Raw genomic sequence first — 22,608 nt, 5'->3', positions numbered from 1 at the left:
TAATTAGACTAGGTGATCTAGAATGCGCCAGTTTTAAAAATTGTATTATGAAAATAAAATGCATGAAAGTGCATCATGAAAGTTGCAAACTAGCAAATAAATGAATGGACGAAGAAGTACCTGAAAATAATCTCTATCTATCCATTTTCAGTTTAGCATTTGTATAGTGTGTGCTAAGCAATTCCTGTCTAGTTGAACTGAGGTATTTTCGAGGTATGTGGCATCTGACAGAGCCCCCTCCTTTCCACCACTTTTGGCTCCACCTTTCATGTCCCTTCTGTGCTATTTAAACATCTCATCTTTGAGTACTAGTCTAAAGACCTCCTGTACTTGCCTCAATCTGTACATCTACCATTCAAGCTGGATTACCTTTTCCCAGTGAGTCATTATCTTCCTCTTTACTAATACAGAAACTAACTAACGAGTTTGTAATCTAGTTTTGCTGTACGACATGACAACATATAAAGATTCAGATGTCATAATTGTGAATGCTGTAAAGTACCATTTATTATGTATTTGCATTTTCTCCTCTTTAAAAGACATTGCATGTATAATATAGTTTAAGGGGAATTAATATCATATTGGAGAATTAAGTCTTACTGTTTGCAGCAGACACAAGTATGGTAAATATGTAAGGAGTTAGACTACAGGCTCATCTTTCAGCCGGCTCATTTCCTCTGCATGTTGTGGAAAAGTTTGCTGAATAGCTTCTTTTTCATGAAGTAAAGTAGTCGCTCTGTTAGCAGGACACTGTGTTATGTGAGCATTACGTGTAGGGAATCAATGGTTTTACCTTTAGGTCACGTTGGTGCAGTTTGTATATAGATTTCTATGTATATTTTTATTTTCATTTTAAACCAAACCCAGGAGTGGATTCTTTCTTTCTTTTGCAATCATTTTTTATTGGGTTTTCTAATAAACAAAGAATAACAGAAAATTGACATATTTGTTGCGTATGAATATAATTTCTTAAAAGTGACTCTAAAGGGAAAACAAGTTTAAAGCAAATACCTAAACAAAGCCTCCTTTGAATTAAAAAATAGATGCATTATCTCGCACATTACCTTGCTTTTTCAAAGTGTTTTTCGAACATTTTTATCTTATTGATGAAACACATCTTTTTTGCATTTCACTGTAAAAACAACACAATTAAAAACAGCATTATTTTGCAGTCAAATACAAATGTCATTTTTGACTATGTAAGAAATAAAGATCTAGGTTATAAAAAAACCCGCACTCATAGGATTCCCTAATAGTCCCAGAATAGTCCCACATACACTTCACTGTAAATTGGTCACCTATTTTGAAGGAGGGGGATATAGTATCACAGAAGCCCTCTACTATTGCAGATAATTCCAATTGGCCAGTGGTATAGGTAGTATACTTCTTTAATTGTCAGACAAAAGTAAAACATGCACTGGCTACGCGTTTCGGTGCATAATAGAACCTTTTTTGAAGCCATACAGTAGTTTAAAAGTTATATACTTTATTATTACCTACCTCTGTTGCCACGGCATCCTCCGCTCATCCTGGTAGGGATATCATCAAAGTAGACCCATTCTTACAGAAAATACTCCCTGAGAATCCTATAATCACATTTTGCAGAAATATGACAATTAAAAACTATATTGCCCCCTCCCACCCACACAGCATAAAAAAAAACCATGAAGGCATACAGAAACTGGGAACTTGTTATGCCCAAAACCGGGTCAAGGGTCATATAGCTGTGGTATATCCAGCTGCAAATGTTGTAGGAACATCACACATGGTAAAAAAGAGGTCCAAATCGGAGGAGGTCAAGCACCATATAGAGTAAAAAAGCTTTTAAACTGTGGTACATCCTATGTAATATACGTATTGGAGTGTCCCTGTGGGTTAAGATACATAGGTCGCATGATAAATACGTTATGTACGAGATTGAACAAACACCGAGCAAATATAATCAATGGTTTTATCAATCACAGTGTATCAAGGCACCACAATAAGGATTTTTCTTTTTTAAAAATCACACCCATAGAGAGTGTACAACCAGGACTATTTTCCTGGTTAATAAGCAGAGAGATGTTTTGGATTTTTAAAGTAGGGACACTCCAACCACTGGGCCTGAATGAAGTTTTAGAAAAAATTAGATCAGATTTTAATATGAGATTTAGATTCAATTTAATTAACTTATATTTATATATATATTAAAATTAGCAAAACTTTATGCATTACGTGCTATAAATTCTCATTATTGTATAATACCTTACTAATTAGTATAAGGAATTCATGTGACTTGTTTATTATTAATGTTAAGATTTAAATAAGATGAGCAATAGGATATAACTGGTTATGAATCGAGATATGGAGCAATCCTATCCTATATTATACATGAGACTGAGCTCACTATAAACAACAGATCGGGTTACTGCATAGTAAGAAAACCCGTTTCCCACCCACATAATCTGTGAGCTTTAAAATATGAATGAATTATCATATGCGTTCCACTCAGGACTGAGATGGAATGCATAGACACACCAGTGCTGTCAGGTGACGCGGCACACAGTGACGGTCGGATGTGCTGATGTCACAGGACCTTGAGCGCGTCGGACCCTCCCCTCCCTACTGGGATGAGCGGTGGACACCGTGGCAACAGGAATAGGTAATAATAACCTATATATATGCATAACTTTTAAAGTACTGTAGGGCTTGAAAAAGGTGCTCATATGCACCAAAACGCGTAGATAGTGTAGGTTTTACTTATGTCTGATGATTAAAGAAGTATACTACCTACACCACCGGCCAATTGGAATTATCATTGGAATTATCTGCAGTAGAAGGGGGCTTCTGTGATACAATATCCCCCTCCTTCAAAGTAAGTGACCAATTTATAGTGGAGTGTATGTGGGACTATTCTGGGACTATTAAGGAATCCTATGAACGCACGTTTTTTTTTTTATAACCTAGATCTTTATTTCGTATTCTGTATATGGGAGGATCCTCCAAGTGAGGACCCCTGTATATCCTGCAGCTCTTCTTTGAATCAGCAGATGCCACCAGGCATAGGAGCCTTGAACCATCTACAACCAAAGGTGAGGCAGCTGGAACCTTAGGGTGCCAAGCTGTCCACACCAGGTGAGACTTCCTACCCTTTTTTTCACCATCTCAGGCGCTATCCCGCTATGCAGTATTTTTGACTATGTGGCACATTAACAAACCATTTAGGACCAAGCACTGTAAATACACGGTGCTTGGTCTCGGGCTTAAAGCCCAGCCTTATGTAAAATTATGGTGGGGATTAAAGCCTCCTGCTTCTGCAATCAATCAGGAGGACAGGTTGTCAGCTGTTAGTCACAGCTGATAACCTGGAGGAGGAAGGAGAAGTTGGTTATAACCCTTTCTGCCTCCTCCTTTCTTCAATACACAGTGCTCAATGAGTGATATGTACTAAAGTGAAAGTGGAAGGTGACATCTCATCTTCTTTCTAATGACGGGGATTTGAATACCCCACCTCCAGCAAAGCATGCGCTGTGATTGGATCGAGTGCAAGCCAATTATAGCCGGCGCTCGATGAGCCAATCACAGCCATTCAGTGATGTCATTCACTGAATGGTTGTGAATGATTGAGCGCTGGCTGTGATTGTCTGGTGCTCAATCCAATCACAGCGCTCGCTTTGCTGGAGGTGTAGTATTCAAACTCCCGTCACCAGATCAGTTGATGTTCCATATACTTTCTGAGAGAAAACAGATACAAAATAGGAATTTAAAAGTTCGGTCTTCTCAACATCATTCTTAACCAATTCACCATTTTCATCTTGTAAGCATCCAATAGCATCTTTGACTTTTCTTTTGCTTCTGACATACCCCCAAAATCCTTTTTTATTGCTTTTGGCCTCTGCTGCAAGCCTCAATTCATTATTAGCTTTAGCTATTCTGACACTTGCCCTACAGTTTTTGCAGACCGCATTATATTCTTTAGATATTCTCCTCTCTTTCCATTTGCTAAGCATATTTTTCTTCGTTTTTAACATGTGTGCAACTTCTGTGTTCATCATCCTGGTCTCTTTAAATGCTTCCCATTCTTCCTTCTTTTAGGGATTGTTAACGATTGTGCTTTAAGATTCTTATTTCGCAAGATTTCCCAACCTTCTTGGACATTTCTGTTCTTAAGAACATCCAGCCATTGGATTCTTCCTATTCTCTTTCTGAGTTCATTGAAATCTGCCTTTCTAAAATCCAACCTTGAGATCTGAGTTTTCTCAGGTCTTCCTCCTCTTTTTATCCAAAATTCAAGGATAGCATGATCACTGCCTCCTAAGGTCCCAGTTACTCTTACTTCCTCCACCATTTCCTCCCTGTTGGTAAGAATTAGGTCCAAGATAGCAGATTTCTCTGTATTGCAGATAACTGTGGAAGTTCACCAATGCATAGAATAGGTTTTTTTCTCATTGTTTATCGTACTGATACTGTGGGTAAGCAATGACGTGGGTAACCAGTAGTCTATACGCAATGCTAATTGCGTATGGACTGCGGGTCAGACGCCTGCATTGACTTTAATGGAGGCCATACGCATGGAGTCAACTGCAAAATAGAGCATACTGCGATTTTCCCTCCTCTCGCAGAATATGCAATTTGTATTTGCGAGTGTGAAGAAAAAATTGAATGTTCTTGCCTTTCGATGCTTGCATTTGCTGTGGATCCTTCACGTCGGCGCTGATCGTGGATTTACCAACTAAAATCTATTCCCCCTTACAGTAGTCTAGATACTTTTCACAGCTATTTCAGATGTTAGAAATGAGGTGTCATTTTTTTTTTTATAGAACATTATGTCACCATTACTTCTTCATTTATGATGTTATTTTTATTTTCTAGGTTCAATAAAGATGTTGATTCTGCATAGTTTTCTAATCTTGTTCTTCACAAGCTTAATTCGTTCTGATCCTTGTCCTCAAGTCTGCATTTGTGACAATATCAAAACTTTTGTAACCTGTGCTAATAAGAACTTGACAGAGATACCAGCCAATATCCCACAGGTCAGTATAGATTTCACATTTAAGTCTGATTTTGAGTACACCAATGAAATAATGTATTACAATTGCTGTAACTAAACTATCCACTCAACAACCATTAATGGTGGTCTTATGGCTTACATATTGTAGCTATATTTGTCTTTCCTATAGGTTAATATATTGTGCTGAGGAGGTATATTGCGGGATTGCATTGCTATATTTAAAAACACATAGTTTCATTTAAAAACACATGTAGTTTGCTAGTGTGTTCAATCTCCAGTGCCTTGCATCGGTGATTAAGAACGGGGTTACCTAATTAAAGTGTGATAAATCTGCTAAACTTGTTGTGTCCTTTCCAAACAGAGACCTCATTGCAGGAGTTACTGCTACTGAGAGCTATTTAAAGCGAACAAAACTACGAATGTTTGAGCTTGCTAGGGTGGTTTTATTTATAGTGTGCTTTGCTTTAAGTGTGTGACTTAAAATCGAGTGACTTTAGATTTGGGGACTTTAGAAGGCAGAAGCATATATATTTACTGTTATTTTTAACTTGTATAAATTACTTTTTATCTATACCATCTCTATTTATAATGAGCTCCATGATTGACAATGCCCTCCAGTGTACATATTATGCCATGTATGGAGTCCTTGAACAGCTGTCTGAGGCTGCATACTGCTGCACGAGAGGTGAGCGTGTTGCACATTTGGAAGCCCAAATCCTGGATCTAAATGAGCAGCTTGTAACACTGTGATTATTGACAACATGGAAAGGAGTTTGCTGCTCATTGAGCACTCGCTGGGGTATATGTGGGGGTGGATGGTAGTTTGGGATTAAAGGATGATTAGGCAGCTAGCTGGGTGACAGAAGGAGGGGTAGAGAGATAAGATCCAGGGAGACTAGTCCTGAACTGGCACACTCCAACAAGTTTGCAGAGTTGGCAGAGGAGGGGCCATGTTATTACAGGGTTAGCACTGCGGTAGCATGACATGCCCTCTCTGCTCTAGTAAGAAAGAGAATAGAAGTTCAGGACAGGCTACACTGGTCTTGGTAGTGTGGGACTCAATTATTGGAGGAACAGATAGGGCAATCTGCCACACAGACAGGGATTGTCAAACAGTGTGTAGTCTTCCTGGTGTTTGAGTTTGATACATTGTGGATAGTGTGGATAGATTACTGGGAGGGGCTGGTGAAGATCCAGTGGTCATGGTACACATTGGCACCAATTACAAAGTTGCTGGTAGGTGGAAAGTCCTTTCAGGTACCTAGAATGTAAGCTTAGGGCAACAACATTCAAAACAGTATTATCTGAATACTACCTGTACCACGTGCCACACCAGTAACGCAATGGGAGTTTAGGGAGGTAAATACATGGCTCAAGGGTTGGTGTACAAAGAAGAAATTTAAAGTCCTGGAGAACTGCGGCAACTATGCTGTTGGCTACAGGTTCTACCATATGGATAGGCTGCACCTCAATGGGGAGGTTGCAGCTGTCCATGGAGAGAAGATGGCTACAGGGTTGGAGGAGTATTTAAATTAGGCACTGGGGGGAAGGTAACCACATAGATAGAGAGAATGATAGTATAATCAGTGATCTTCGAAATAATGAAATTGCGGATGCTGCATTGGGAGAGATTACTACATTTAGAAGTAGTAGAACAGTTAATAGGGATGCATTTAAATAAAAGATAACCAAAAACCTCTAAACTATATTGTAACTAATGCTAGAATTCTGCCAATAAGGTTGGCAAACTGGTATTAATAATATCTGAGCAAAACTATGACATAGTGCGAATAACTGAGACCTGGTTGGATGAAAGCTGTGATTGGGCAGTTAATTATACAGAGTTATAGTTTGTTCAGAAGGAATTGTAAAAAGCAGAAAGAGGGAGGCGTTTTGTCTTTATGTAAAGTCCTGTTTAAAGCCCACACTTCGTTAAGATATATGGAAGGGAGATGAACATGTGGGGTCTGTATAAGTAGAGATACATGGAGGGAAAAACAATAAAATCCTCATAAGGCTCTGCTATAGGCCACCAATCATAACAAAAGCCACTAAAAATGTATTACCAAGGCAAACAGATAAAGTGGCAAATCACAACCAGGTAATTATTATTGGGGACTTTAACTATCTAGATATAAAATGGTAGACTGAAACCTGTGGATCTCATAAAGGAATCAAGTTCCTTTCCTGTCAATAACTAAAGATAACTATCTTTCCCAACTTGTACAAGACCCAACTAGAGGATTGGCCATTTTCATACTTAATATTAACCAATAGACCTGACAGAATAATCGGGGTGCAAGTCAGGGGGCAGCTGAAAAATAGTGACCATAATATATTAAATTTACACTTGTTTTTCAATAGGATGTTTTTTCAGGGGGCCACAAAAATGCAAAATTTCAGGAAGGTAAAATTCAATCATCTTAGAGATGCACTTAACCTCATTGATACGTCTAAAAAATAAGAGTACAGATATAAAAGTACAGAGATCTCTCCCACTATCTATTATACCCAGGACTGTAACAAGCGGGTGCTCTAATAACTATCTATAAATATATCAGGGGTCAGTACAGAGATCTCTCCCATCATCTATTACACCCAGGACTGTAACAAGGGGCGCTCTAATAATGATAACTATATATAGCCAGTACAGAGATCTCTACCATTATGTAGTCATAAACTTGAACTTTGTATCTAAAAAAAGATATAAAAGGCTCACCATCAGCCTAGGCTTCAGGATACCACTGCTCCTTGAAATCTCTGCGTGGAGTCTTGGCCAGCTGCACGTCACAGCAGCAAGACAATAAATCCAAGATATGATAAAGTCGCCAGCTTCTACACGAGATTTCTCCTTTAATTCTTTATTTCAAATGTTCAACATCAGTCAAATGTTAAAAGACGCAAGTCTTTTGTTTTCTCTCACTTCTACACAGCATAGAAGGGGGTTCTTTGCTGTAGAGCAGTGAGACTATAAAATTCTCTGCCAGAGGATGTGGTGATGGAACACTCACTAATAGAGTATAAGGGGCCTGGGTGACTTTCTTGTGTGTAACAATATTACATGTTAAGTCAATAGATTACTTTAGAAGGGTTGTTGACCCATGGATTTATTCTGACTGCTGGATTTGTATCACGGGGACAGACTTAAAATATAACCTTTATTAAATCAGTTAAAATCTACCTATGAACAAACAAACATATATTTATATAGTGTTTGTATAATACTATTTTCAAAGAATTGAACCCAGATGATTCACATATACCAAAAGGTCTATATACCAAAAATAACAAATAGATGAGCCGACAGTCTGGATGGTAGACTGTCCAGACTGTCGGCTCATCTATTTGTTATTTTTGGTATATAGACCTTTTCTCTTAGATGGCGAATAATATTATAGCTATCATCTATTATACCTAATACAGCTAACAATCACCATCTATAACGCTGTACTAGGCCATTGATCGTTTCATCTCTAGGTTTTAGATAGTATATCAGAAGACTATATTTAGACCTAGAAAAACTTAGAATAACGTAGAAAATATACTAGATGGATAGATAAGCCTGTACAACAAAGCGTTAGTAAGAAGGAGACAGGTGAAATTTCCACCTCAAAAGTATAGGTCAAATGATATCGATATGTGAATCCTCTTTAAAGATTGAGGATTGATATTAACCAACGTTTACTATTAGATCTATTGATGACACATGTCGTCTTAGACTACTAACGAAAAATATAGCTATATCATAATTCTATCTAGCATAATACTCAGCCACTACACTATACCTTGTGTGTGTTAAATTTCTGGAGACAATTGTGGCCCCTGAAGAGCCTACTCCAGTGAAATGCGTTGGGCTATGAAACAATCAAATCATTAGAATTAGAATATGGGTCATTCCAGGATAAGAATGACATATTTTTCTTGAATATAGTGGTGGTAATTCTGAAAGTCTATCTAAACTGCGATCTTCTCCTAGCCACCGAGCTGGAATGCATAACGAGTATTGACCTAGTATTTTATTATGTACACAGAATTGATCTCCATCCTGGGTTCAATTCTTTGGAAATCGTATTATACAAACACTATCTAAATATATGTTTGTTTGTTCATAGGTAGATTTTAACTGATTTAATAAAGGTTATATTTTATTTTTATATATACTATTGGTCTTTCAGTCCAATCAGTGAATTGACTGCTGGATTTGGAGTCAAAGTGAAATCTTTTCTCCTAAAATTAGGAAAATTGGCATATACCACGTTGGGATTTTTTTAATTCCTCTGGATCAATATTACATGATAATAGGCTGAACTGGATGGATATACATTATGTCTTTTTTTAGCCTAACATTCTATTTACTATTCTTGTTTCATCTAGATGTTCTATGATTAATGTCTGGAAACTACAATGCAGCATGCTGTGCCATTTTTCTGGTAAAACAAGATGGAACGTATTATAGTCAATGTGTTCCATCAGGTGCCGTCAGATCCATAATTTTGACAGACCTAGTGGCCATTTTATTTTTGTTCTGCTGTTCGATAACAGACCAAAAAAACGAAAATGTAAGCAGAGGCTAAACTGATTGGATTTTTCCTTTCTGAAGTTCTGTGTTTTTGTGGCTCCTTGGCAAAACATCTTATTGAAAAATATATGGAAGTTTATTGTATTGTGGTCCCTACTTCCTAGATAACCCCACTCCCTGCAGCTTTGTTATTTGATCAGGTCTACTGGCAGCCGTGATCACACACTACCAGTAATCTATGTCAATTATCATCATGAATCAAACAATATAAGCACCTTCTTACATAAACCCAGCTCTTCACTTCTACATTTCCCCCCTCTTAATTGTAGTCTTAAATGAAGAAATGACAATTACCAACAGGGTAAACCATATATCGGAAAACCTCTAACACTTATTTTGGGTTGGGGCAGAACTGCAGTCCCAATTGTTTGTCAGTCCAAACCCCCCCTTCCATTTGGTGGATGCTGATAGAGGTGGCCTGAACGGCAGAGCCAATGTGGATGGTCACCATAGGTGCCAAGGTCACAGAAGCAGTAGTCATTCCCCCCCCCCCCCCCCAGTTATGATGTCATCATTGATGGTTCCTAGACGAAATGCTTTCTGAGAAAATAGGAGAAAATGGATGGGGGTATACTTTGTCCTCAATTTCCATGACCACCAATTTCTCAGCATTCCACTTTTCACAGAGGGGCTACCACCACCCTGGCTCATGTTCACGGTGGACCATCGCAGACCAACCATGGACCAGACATGTACATAAAGAAGACCAGCTTTCCTGGGTGCAGGTTGTGTTTATCCAACTCCAAGTCCATCCTGACTCCTGACAGAAGGTGGACAAAGACTTGCTGAGCATCACATTCTTTATCCAGCCGATGCCGATAGAGGGTTCAAACTCTGCCGCCGTGTTTTGTTGGGGTCTAGGTTAACAGTCGCATCTGGGCTTCCAGCTCTGGTTGCTCTCTCTCTTTTTTTCACGCCACTATATGTTGGTGCTCCGCTACTGACTGCTCTACTGCCCAAGTGCTGACCTCCATTGTCTGTTTAGAAGCTGGCCAAATCCAGAATCTCTGTTACTTGGTGAGACACACTAAGCACTTGTGCTGGCTCCACCTCCATAGGAGCAATTTCCCCTTCACTGTCCTGCACCTTGTCGACTATGCCATTTTAAAGGGAGGGGCCACAGTTAGGTTGTGGCTCTCCCCAGGGTGCAATTGGGACCCTCTAGGGCAATGAATAATAGAGGCCCTATCGGGGGTAAGATAGCAATACCTCTCCTGATGGCAGGCAATGCTGCGGGTATGTTCTCCTCAGTCCTTCCCTTGGGTTGCATAGGATCCGCGCTCATAGCCCTGGCACAGCAGGGACAGGGGTTGTGCCAGGTAAGGAAAGGCTTGTCCATGCTGCTGAAGTAACAGCAGTCTTATTTAACAAATGTCCGTAATCGGAGTTACGTGAAATTGAATGTTGGTAAACTAAAACACTATGCTCAGTAGTCATTTATGTCAGGCACTCTCCTCACAGGTAGTGTGGCTTCAGCTCCTTACTCCATTAGCGAAGGATGAACAAGTCTCTGATGTCAGGCAGCGCCCAAGTAAACAAATGCAGTCCTTTTGAGCGCCAAGAGTCAGTACTCCGAGGTTATAGGCGCACGTTTGCTGGAGAAGTGCATGTGGCAGGCAGCAGAGGTCCAGAAGGGCTCAGATCCTCAGGATACTTTCAATTGCGATGTCCACTATATCTCTCTCCAGCCAAGAGAGTCCCAATCACGGCAGCACTCTCTGTGGGAGAAGTGCCGTTATTGAGGCCAAGATGGATGTTTTGTCCATGTGAAGACACTACACAGCTCCTCACACACTGACCAAGATCTGTCCCCTTTTGGCTCCAGACATGCCTGTCCTGTGTTCCCACTGGCCAATCACTGTTAGACAAACATGTAACATTAATCCAGCAACATTTAAGCTGCAGGCCAGCAGGAGGCAGCGTCAACCCACTATCAGTCAACTATGTGAGTCATCATCATGAACCAAACAATATACCGTATATACTCGAGTATTAGCCGACCCGAGTATAAGCTGAGACAATAAGTTCCACCACAAAATACTGGGAAAACTTATTGACTTGAGTATAAGCCTAGCTATACTCGAGTATATACTAGGTAAAAAAAAAACCTCCATACTCACCTCCCAGCCGGCGTCTGTGTCTGTGCGACAAACTGCTTGAATTCTCCGCACTGTCACCCCCTGCCGTCCTCTCTGCTTGGCTCTGTCAGTGCTGTGTAAGCAAGCGCTGTGATTGGATTGAGCACCTGCCAATCACAGCTGGCTCTCGATCTATTCCCAGCGCTTACACAGCACTGACGGCAGGGGATTTGAAAGCTGAGCAGGGAGATGACAGCGGGGAGAATTCTAAAGCAGCTTGATTGGCTGTGAATGATCGAGCACGGGCTGTGATTGGCTGACGCTCGATCCAATCACAGCTCTTACTTACACAGCGCTGATGACGGGGGATGACAGAGCCAAGCAAAGATGACAGCGGAGAGAATTCAAGCAGCCTGCCGCAACGCCATCGGAGACACACACGCCGGTTGGAGGTGAGTATGGAGGGTTTTTTTTTAAGCCTTCCCTGACTCCAGTATAAGCCAAGGGGGGCTTTTTCAGCACAAAAAATGTGCCCCTAGAATATGTGATGGATTTCCTGTGAATTTTCTGCAGTTGAAAAAATCAACAGCAAATCCACACTATTTTATGGGGACTTTGAGGCGTATTTTTGGTACAGATTTAAGGGAGTGGCAATCTGCTGTGGATTCACGCTAAAATCTGTGTGAATTTTGACATGAAATTTTGGGGCAAATTTACTGCAGATTTGTCTGCTGTGAAAAATCCACCGCAAATCTGCCATAGTGTGAACATCCCCTTAAGATCGAAACACAATGCGTCTGCCCGGAACCCAGCCAAGCCATGCCCACAAAAATTATTGTAAAAATTGTGCAATCATTGGCCACTAGGGGTGGGCGTGGTTTGGTCATGTGTAGACAGCCCTACTGTGTCCTTCCATAACCTCAGTATATAAATGCACATCACCAAAACTAAGATTATTACATAATTACAGCCCCAGAACCAAGCTCATAGCATAAATACAACCCCAGAACCAAGCTCATAAAACACACACTGCATCAGAGCCCCTGAAAAAAAAATTATATACAGATACTCCCCTACTTGCAAACAGGTTCTGTTCCAGGAGCCTGTTCTTAAGTACATCTGTTCGTATGTCCGAATAAATGGTTGTATGGAGGGGATCCCGGATGGATCCTGCTCCATACAACCTCAGGTGTCGTCTGTTTTTACAGCCGGCACCTGGCAGCACCAGTTCTGACAGAATAGATAGCAGTATTTAAAGCGTCACGGCTCATAGGAACTGCTGCCGTCGGGTGTCCGCTGTAAGAAACAGACGGCACCCGACGTTTGGGAGCCCTGTACAGTGTCCAGCAGTAAGATCAAGCGCATGGCTTGATAGGCGCTCTGCATAGGCAGCCCTTGGGCCTTTCAGAAGGCCTCCCAGCTGCATAACAACTGCACAGCTTCCCGCGATCTGACCGGACTGGCTTGATAGAAGCTTCTCCGGTCCCTGCACAGTATGATGTAATGCCATAGCATTACATCATATTGTGCAGGATAAATAGTTTGTATCTTGTGAAATTTGTAACTCGAACATTCGCAAGTAGGGGACTACCTGTATATTCTAAACAAGGTACAATCCCTCAGCTTTTGTATGCCTCTAAATAATAGTTACCCTATAATGTTCTCAAATACTGGCTCTAAAGAGTGATAGTAATTACTATGTAGTTATGTCCAGTGATCACTGGTAATCTCTCTTTTTGGAGTCCGTTTTCTCTGGTCTCAGACTGCCATTTTGACTTCTTCCAGCCATGACGTGGCTCTGCACACTCTTCCATCCTGCTGATGCATCCCCTAATCAACTTTTAAGTGCCCACCTATAGCAGTAATGCACCTATTGTAACCCCACTTATTAATATTGACCTCCTCAGTGGCTTGACGAATTAATAGGACCCCTGTGTGTCTCAATTAAGAATAAGACGCCCTCTGTAGCCCCAAGTAGTAATAATGACCACCTCTGTGGCCCTAAATAGTAATAGTGACCACCTGTGTCTCCATCTATAGCCCCACCTAGTAGTAGGACCCCCTGGGTGCCCCCACTTAGTAATTGGACCCCCTCTGTACCCCAGAGCCTGTTTAGGACCACCTAGCACCATTCCTAATACTCCACCCACTGAAAGGGTTTAAAGGGGTTGTCCCGCGCCGAAACGTTTTTTTTTTTTTTTTTTAACCCCCCCCCCCCCCCCCCCGTTCGGCGCGAGACAACCCCGATGCAGGGGTTAAAAAAACAAACCGCTCAGCGCTTACCTGAATCCCGGCGGTCCGGCGTCTTCATACTTACCTGCTGAAGATGGCCGCCGGGGTCTGCTCCCTCCGTGGACCGCAGCTCTTCTGTGCGGTCCATTGCCGATTCCAGCCTCCTGATTGGCTGGAATCGGCACGTGACGGGGCGGAGCTACACGGAGCCGGCATTCTGCACGAGCGGCCCCATAGAAGACTGCAGAAGACCCGGACTGCGCAAGCGCGGCTAATTTGGCCATCGGAGGCCGAAAATTAGTCGGCTCCATGGGAACGAGGACGCCAGCAACGGAGCAGGTAAGTATAAAACTTTTTATAACTTCTGTATGGCTCATAATTAATGCACAATGTACATTACAAAGTGCATTAATATGGCCATACAGAAGTGTATAGACCCACTTGCTGCCGCGGGACAACCCCTTTAAGTGCATGAATACTTAGACAGTCAATCTCAAACACACACACACGCTGCCATCTGAGTCTTTGATGCTATACACAGCAACTTCTTTACCCCTGTCCCTGGTTCAGCTACTCTGAAATAGCACAGTTGATAGGGAGGACTGAAGCTGTTGCTCTGCAACATTGTGCACAGCATCAAAGATTTAGACAACAGCACGCCTGTGTGTCAGTATGTATGAAATGTAACCCCTTCCAGTGGCTGGAGTTTTAGGAGTACAGCCTAGATTTCTTTTTTTTTTTATTTAGATTTTTTCAACCCCAAGAGACATAACGTTTGTCATATTTTCATTAACATACTTCTACAACTTGAATGTATGTATTGGGGAAACATTTTAAAAAATGCAATTGTGCAATTTTTTGGAGGGATTAGTTTTTACAGTGTTCATAGTGTAGTAAAAATGACATATGAAATTTGTTCTATGAGTCAATACAATTACAGTGATACCAAATTTATATACAGTGGTACCTTGGGTTACGAGTGCCTCAGCTTGCGAGCTTCTTGACTTGCGAGCAGGCTCTCTCCTGAATTTTTGCTCTGATTTAAGAGCAAAAACTCAGGTTATGAGCCTCCTCGCAAGCCAAGAAGCTCGCAAGCTGAGGCTCGGGGAGGGGGTCTAATACTCACCTACCGCCGGCATTCCGGTCCTCGCGGTGATCTGCGGTGCTGCTGCAGACTGCGGCATCCTCTTCCCCACCGACAGAGCATTTCTTTCTGACGTCATTGAATGGCTGTGATTGGTTAACCCAGCGCCAGCTTTCATTGGCTGACACAGCGCTGGATTAACCAATCAGAGCATTAGCTTTCTGGAGGCGGGGAATTAAATCCCCGCTTCCAGGAAGAAATGCTCTGTCAGTGTGGCAGTCTGCAGCAGCGCCGCAGACCATCGCGAGGACCGGAACGCCAGCGGTCAGTATTTTCTTTTTACATGTAGTGTAGTTAGTTTCCCCATTGAAATGAATTAAAATGCCATTAATCCAGAATGGATTAATGGCGTTTCAATTCATTTTAATGGGGAAAAGTGATTTGATATATGAGTATTTTGGCTTAAGAGCTCCGTTACGGAACGGATTAACCTCGTAAGCCAAGCATCACTGTAGTTTTTTAAAGTTTTTCTAGTTTTATAAACTAAATAACATTTTTTCTTAAACAAAAATTGCTTTCAGTTTAGTCCGAGACCCGTGACTATTTCAGTTTTTTGTCGATTAGTTTGCATGAGGACTCATTTTTTGTAGAGTGAGCTGTAGTCTTTATTAGTACCATCTTGAGAAACATATGCCTTTTTGATGACTTTTTGGTCAAATTTTTGGGGAGACAGGATAGCAAAAAAAAACCATTCAATTCTGTCATTCTGTACGTTAACAGCCTTTACTGTACAGGATAAATATTGTGACATTTTAATAGTTTAGACCACGTGTCAAACACAAGGCCCGTGGGCCGAATCCGGCCCGCTGCCTCATGTCATGTGGCCCACAGCGTGCCGATGCCGCTCACCACTGCAGCAATTACCAGCTGGGGTGCCGCAGCTCCCCGTTGGTAATCGTGCTATTACCGCTGATTCCGGCGCACACTGACGTCAGTGTGCAGCCGGGATCCTCCTCCCGAGTCCCCTGCTCATCAGTTCCGCAGGAGAAGACTCAGAGAGGAAGCGCACACACTGATATCAGTGTGCATCCGGGCTCAGCGCGAGCAGAGGAGGAGACGTGCTGACAGCTACAAGGAGGTAAGTATATGGGCTGGGGGGGCTTATTATTACTATGGGGGGCTTATTATTACTGAGGGGGGGCTTATTATTACTGAGGGGTGGGCTTATTACTGAGGCATGGGCTTATTACTACTGATAGGTGGGCTTATTACTATTACTGAGGGGGACTTATTACTGAGGGGTGGACTTATTACTACTGAGGGGGAGCTTATTATTATTACTGGGGGAGTTAATATTGTTACAGGGGGTTAGTATTGTTACTTAGGGGATGTTAATGTTGCTATGGGGGTATTACTACTAAGGGGGTTAATATTACTAATTGAGCCACTGTGGGGGGTTGTTATTTTTACTGGGGCCACTATCAGGGTCACTATTAGGGCTTGTTCACATGGGTGTAATTGTATTTCGGTCGCACAAATATGCTGCGTATTTGCTCAATCGAAAATTGCTTATGCCTGTATATTTGCGTAGGCAAAAAAGAATGCAGATGGGCCCATTGAAATAGTGCGCAAATCTGCAGTAAATACATAGGTTTCCTGCGCGTTCACCACATATGTGCGCGGCCCATTCACTTTAATGGCCTACTGGGGTGCGTAGTACGCAACAAAATAGGTCATACTGGATGAGAATATACATCATGCGAATGAACTCATTGAAATCAACGGCTTCTATTCACTGCATATTAGGTACGCATATACGCTTGTGTGAACAGGCCCTTGTGTACTGTCTTAGGCACCCTGCACATGGGTGGAAATTCCGCGGCAGGATTTCCCGCAGAATTTCCGACAGTGGAAGCTGCCATAGGATTGCGTTTTCTAACGCAATCCTATGCAGAGGGACGCAATTTGTCCGTGCAAAATGTCGCACGGAAAACAAATCGCGGCATGCTCTATTTCTGTGTGGGTCTCACAAAGGCCCGCACAGAAATGTCATCCCCCAGCCGCTGGCTCCACTCTACGCATGCGCCGGCAGCTGGCACATCACAGAGCCGGAGCCGCGGGAGCAGGTGAGTGCCGCGCTGGTCCCTGCAGAGGCTCGGGTCGGGTCCCGCTGCGAGAATTCTCGGATCCGACCCGGACGTCTGCAGGCGGCCTTACAATCGGCCCTTTGAAGGTCACCATAAGCCTGATGTGGCCCTCGGTGAAAATGAGTTTGACACCACTGGTTTAGACTTTTATGGCAGCCCTTAGTAGAATCTAGACTGCTGTGCTAGCCCATTAGCGACCCCCTGATCACATTGTAGGAGTGCCGATGTGGCTGACTATTTAGACACGTGGTTGGCTTTGACTACAGCAGCTAAACAGTTAACTGCCGCAATCAGCATTAAATCTGATCACCACAGTTACCAATAGATGTCAGAAACATCTAATAATCATTTGGTATTAAGCCGGATAGGGTATAACTATCTAATCAAGAGGGGTCAACTGCTGGACCAATCACAAGAACAAGCGCTTGACTATCTGGTCCAGTCCCATTGCAATAAATGCTGAGCTGCTGTTCCGTGCATCCAGGGACCTTTGAGACCCCTGCTTTTATGATCAGAAGGGGGCCCAGTATTTAGACTTCCAGCAATCAAATTGAAATCCTCTATGCTATTCAAATTTTGTCATTTTGAACCCAAGGTTCTTTCAGCCTAGCATAGGAACATATTCTGAGGGATGAAGATAGCAAAGCCATAGAGAATACTGTAGACATTTTCCTACAATATAAAGGAAAGGTATATACTCCCTGCTTACAGAAGATATTCATCCTATCGAATGTGGAATAAAGCAGGGATATTTTCACTGTACTGTTTATGTCATTTGAGCTACATGTTTCATGTTTACCTTTTTTTTCTATTCCGTAAATGTGTTTCAAGTGTTTTAAATAGCTTAACATTTGTCTTTCCAGTACACACAGAAACTGATCCTCCAAAAAAATGAATTCAAGGTAATACCTTCAGGAGCATTCTTTCCAACTCCATACCTAACGCATCTCAATCTACAAAACTGCAGTATTGAAACAATAGAAGAAGGGGCATTCAGAAATCTAGCACGGCTACGGTACCTTAATCTTGGCTCCAATCGCATAAATATTATACACCAGGAGTCTTTTGATGGCCTTTCATCTCTTGAGAATTTAATACTTGAGAAAAATCGCATTGAGGAGATAAAGGCAGGAGCATTTAGTCAATTAGGGGCTTTAAACTTTCTGAATCTTGAAGACAATTTCTTGGTCTACCTACCAGATATGGTTTTTCAGGGACTGCTTCAGCTTAAATGGATGCGCCTTTCAAAAAACATGATTAGCATTGTGTCAACGGAGACATTTGCAGTGCTTCCAAATCTGAAAAGGCTAAATCTAGACCACAATGAACTACAGTACCTACCAACTGAAGCACTTACAAGACTGTCTAGCCTTACTAGGTTAGAGCTGGGGTGGAATCCAATGACTTTCATTTTAGAGGAAGCTCTCCAAATGGCATCTCTAAAACAGCTCTTCCTCAACAACATGGCCTTGCAGGATGTATCATACAAGGCATTCGAAAAAAGCAAACAACTCTCCTTCATTGACATGAGTAACAATCAAATCAGAACAATTCAACCACTGTCTGGAATGGAACAACTGAAAAGTCTAAACTTAACAGGGAACTCAATAATCTGCGATTGCTTTTTGAGACAATTTAAAGAATGGGCTGATGTGTTGCGGTTGAAAGTGGATTTAATTTGCTTTGGTCCCAGCCATTTTCTTGGAGATCACTTGGATTCTCTTAGAGCTATAGACCTAAAATGTGGAAACTTCCCAGAGGAGGTTTATAAGCTACCAATAGTAACAGAGAAACCAGATGTGGAAAACTTATGTCCACAAAGCTGTGATTGCAAAACAAATGTCAAACATGCCATTTGTGATAATAAATCTTTACAGAAGATTCCCAAAGGCTTCAATGAGGACACCACCCTAATTGATCTACGTAGAAATTCTTTCCACTCTGTTCCTAAGGGGGCTTTCTTGAATATGAAAAATGTAGCATCGCTGCACCTACAAAACTGTGAGATTAATGAAATACAGCCGGGAGCATTCATGGGAATGAGAAATTTGCTCTATCTCTACTTATCACATAACAAGATTTCCTCATTAAACCCTAATGTCTTTGAGGGGGCTACAAAAATTGGATATCTTTTCCTTGACCACAACAAGTTTACTCATATTCCAAAAGAAACATTTAGGTCTCTTCCAAACCTCTTTTCACTGCATATGCAGAACAACACAATTACCTCCCTCTCAAACAACAATATAGCTATGGCACGAAAGCTTCACTGGTTATATGTAACAGGAAATCAAATTGATTATATAGCTCCAACAGCTTTTCGGAATGTGAGAGATCTAGAAAAACTCTATCTTGACCAGAATATGCTGTCAGAGGTACCGACACAAGCTCTTAAAGGAATGAATAAATTAATAGAATTAAGGCTGTCAAAGAATCCCATCAAGAATATTGGAAATGGAGCATTCGTGCCAGTGTCAAAATCAATACAGCATCTATATCTGAACGACATGAGATTGCAACAGGTACAGTACAAAGAAAAAGTTTGATCTGCCAGTCTGAAGTTTTAATCTTTCAAATAATTTTATAAATATTTCAATACGCTATTCAATGTACGAAGCATTATGGCTCTGTTCATGATTTGTTTGCAGTGTATGTCATAGTTACATGACTATGCCAGCAATTACTCCAACACATGCCACCTAAGGCTGTGTTCACACAGGGCGGATTTGCCACGGAAATTCCGTTTGGAATTTCGCCGCGGCACACCCGGATTAGCAAGCCATGTGGACGAGATTTCTCAGAAATCTCATCCACGCGGGGCGGCGAATCCGTCATGGCAAAGCCGGCAGACGCCGGCGTTGCGACACAGATTCCCTGGCCACAGCATGTTCATTTTTCTTCCGTTGCGGCCACGCTCTCCTATATGGGAGCGCCGGCTGCAGCGGAAAAGTGTGCAGCCAATCCGCTTAAAAACCTGCGGCTACATGCCGCGGCTTTTGAAGCAGCACTTTTTCGGTGGAAATCTCGCGGTTTTTCGCTGCGGTGTGTCAGATTCCGGATTGCGGATTCCGGCGTGTGAGAACCCAGCCTTATAAGCATACAGCGGTATACGCCACTCATTAATTCCCATTTCACAAAAAGAAAAAAAAACATGCAGTATACTCTTTTTGAGGGTAAAGCACCTCCAGCAAATCTGAGAAAACTGTTTTCACCTCAAAATGCGTCATTATTGGTGGTTTTACAAATAAAAAGTTGCCTTTATGTCTTGGCTTGCACCATAGTCATCTTGATACCTCTGTATTGAGTAGTGTAGTCAACTATGCTATTCAATGTAGTTAGAAAAGATATCATGAGATCATGATGCTTGTGATACATACAAAGATACTCTTATGGCATATATGTTGGGTCAATGGGACATATGCATAAAGATCACTTCCAAAAATATTCCGAAAGGTACACTGTAAATACCAATGTGAAAATAGCCTAAGAAAAACAATAAAGGCAATGAAACAAAAGATAAAACAAATCCAGATCTGTTCATACTCAATAAACGTGTAATTTTTTGTAAGATATTTGTATTTTAATGTGTTTTTTCCCTTGCGTAATGACCAGATTTCACTATTTCTTACTGGAGCATTGCCCTGGATAATATTTTTACCTGCATACTTTTTGTAATCGAGTTAGATGTAAATCCTGGTTGTTTAAGAGAAATTTTAAAATTAATGATCTCCTTGATACATAGGTAATAGAAAGTTTATATTGATTTGAATGGTCGTTCGTTTAGCATTTTGTCATATTTTAACCCATTAAGGCCACTTTCACATGGCCAAGACTCTCGAGCGAGTTTTGTGCATTGTGGACGCACAAAACTTGTGCGAATGTGAACTCCATCCTTTTGAATGGAGACATGCACATGGGCGATGTTTTCCCCCACCACATCACGGCTTGGGAAACAATCGTGGCATGTCCTATCTTTGTGCGTTCCTTGGAATGCATTGCCCATGGTTGTCAATGGGACAGTAAAACACATTGCACGCGGTGCGATGTGCACGTGAGTGTGATGCAATGTTTCCCATTGGAAACAATAGGAAACACTTGCTAATCCTAGAACAAGCCTGAATGGATCGCCGGAGGATCACTATTTCACAGAAGTGGTTGGAGAGGTTTTAGCCACTGGCGTAACTATAGGGGATGCAGAGGATGTAGTTGCACCTGGGCCCAGGAGCTGTAGGGGGTCCATAGGGCTGCTCTTCTCCATATAGGGAGCCCAGTATTATGAATAAAGCAGCATAGTTGGGGGCCCTGTTACAGGTTTTGCATTGGGGCCTGGGAGCTTCAAGTTACGCCTCAGTATTAAGGAGAAATTTGGGGGACCCAAGATAAACCTTTGCACCTGGGCCCATGAGCCTTAGCTACTCCCTGGAAAACATCTTACATCTGCGTAAAAATGTGGAAACTCGGACGATATCATGCTTACCCGTATGTAGGTAGCCTAACTTCTGAGCTATTTTTCATTTTTATTTTTTCCTTCCTGCTTTCAAAAAAACAAAGAACATAACTTCTTTATTTTTCTGTCCACACAAGCATCTGATGGCTTGTTTTTTCGGGACATGTAGTATTTTTTTAGTGGTATTATATATTGTACTGAAAAACTTTTTAGGTGGGTGGGCTTGCATTTTATTCATTAGAGGTGTATGTAATAATTGAGATTAGAGATGTTAATGAAAGCGACCCAGGGATCCCAAACTTTTTCAAATTAGTTATCTTTGTTAAGATGTATGGCTATAAGTCTCCCATATAAAAGGATTTTATTCATACAATTAATGAATAAGTCAAAGGGGAGTGTAGTTTTTTGCCACTGCTGTGCTATCACGGATGCTGGTAAGTTTGTTATCTAATAATAAGATGAAATGGTCTAATTCAGGGCATATAACAGTAACAGAGGATACAAGGTGGGTAACCCTCCTCTAGAAGACATGCGCCACTCGGCAGGACAATCAGATATGACATGTGAGCTCATAGCATCACAACCATGGAAGCATAGTTTTGAGACCTCCAGGTATATAGCATGTATCTGCATAGGGACTAAATAAGTTCTGTATATAAATTGTAATGATGTTTTGGAAAGAATGACCTGCCAGCTATTTTTGCTAAGTGTTTCACAACAGTGGTGCTAAAGTTCTAGGGTTAGTGAGGACTGCAGGTCTGTTTCCCATTGAACCATAAAGGACAGCTTAGAGTTTTGCACTGTGCCATTCAGGATACTATAGAAATGTGATACGGTACCTGGGTACATAGGGCAAAACCTGCATATAACGTCCATGGGATTAAGCTCTATTTTTGCTGATTGGAGAACAAGGGAGTACCAAAAATGGAAAACTTGCATTTTTCTCAACCACTATTCCAGAGGAGGTTTATATTGATTGATAAAAGAAGATATGGAGATCAACTTGCCATGTAGTAGGAAGTCGTAGAGGGTAGAGAGTTTATTATTTTGC

The 22,608-nt window shown here is 41.5% G+C and overlaps 1 protein-coding gene across 1 annotated transcript in view; it reads left to right on the top strand.

The window, feature by feature from the left end:
• Positions 1-334: 334 nt before the first annotated feature.
• Positions 335-22,608, top strand: part of CHADL (chondroadherin like) — a 32,767-nt gene continuing 10,493 nt past the window's right edge. Inside the window, exons 1-3 of the mRNA XM_066596200.1 lie at positions 335-378; positions 4,852-5,012; positions 17,974-19,632. Coding sequence (XP_066452297.1) covers positions 4,863-5,012; positions 17,974-19,632 — 1,809 coding nt within the window. The 5' untranslated portion in view covers positions 335-378; positions 4,852-4,862. The remainder of the gene's footprint in view (positions 379-4,851; positions 5,013-17,973; positions 19,633-22,608) is intronic.

Source organism: Eleutherodactylus coqui, chromosome 3, assembly GCF_035609145.1.
Source record: "Eleutherodactylus coqui strain aEleCoq1 chromosome 3, aEleCoq1.hap1, whole genome shotgun sequence".
Lineage (NCBI taxonomy): Eukaryota > Metazoa > Chordata > Amphibia > Anura > Eleutherodactylidae > Eleutherodactylus > Eleutherodactylus coqui.
This window is presented reverse-complemented; position numbering and strand designations above follow the sequence as displayed.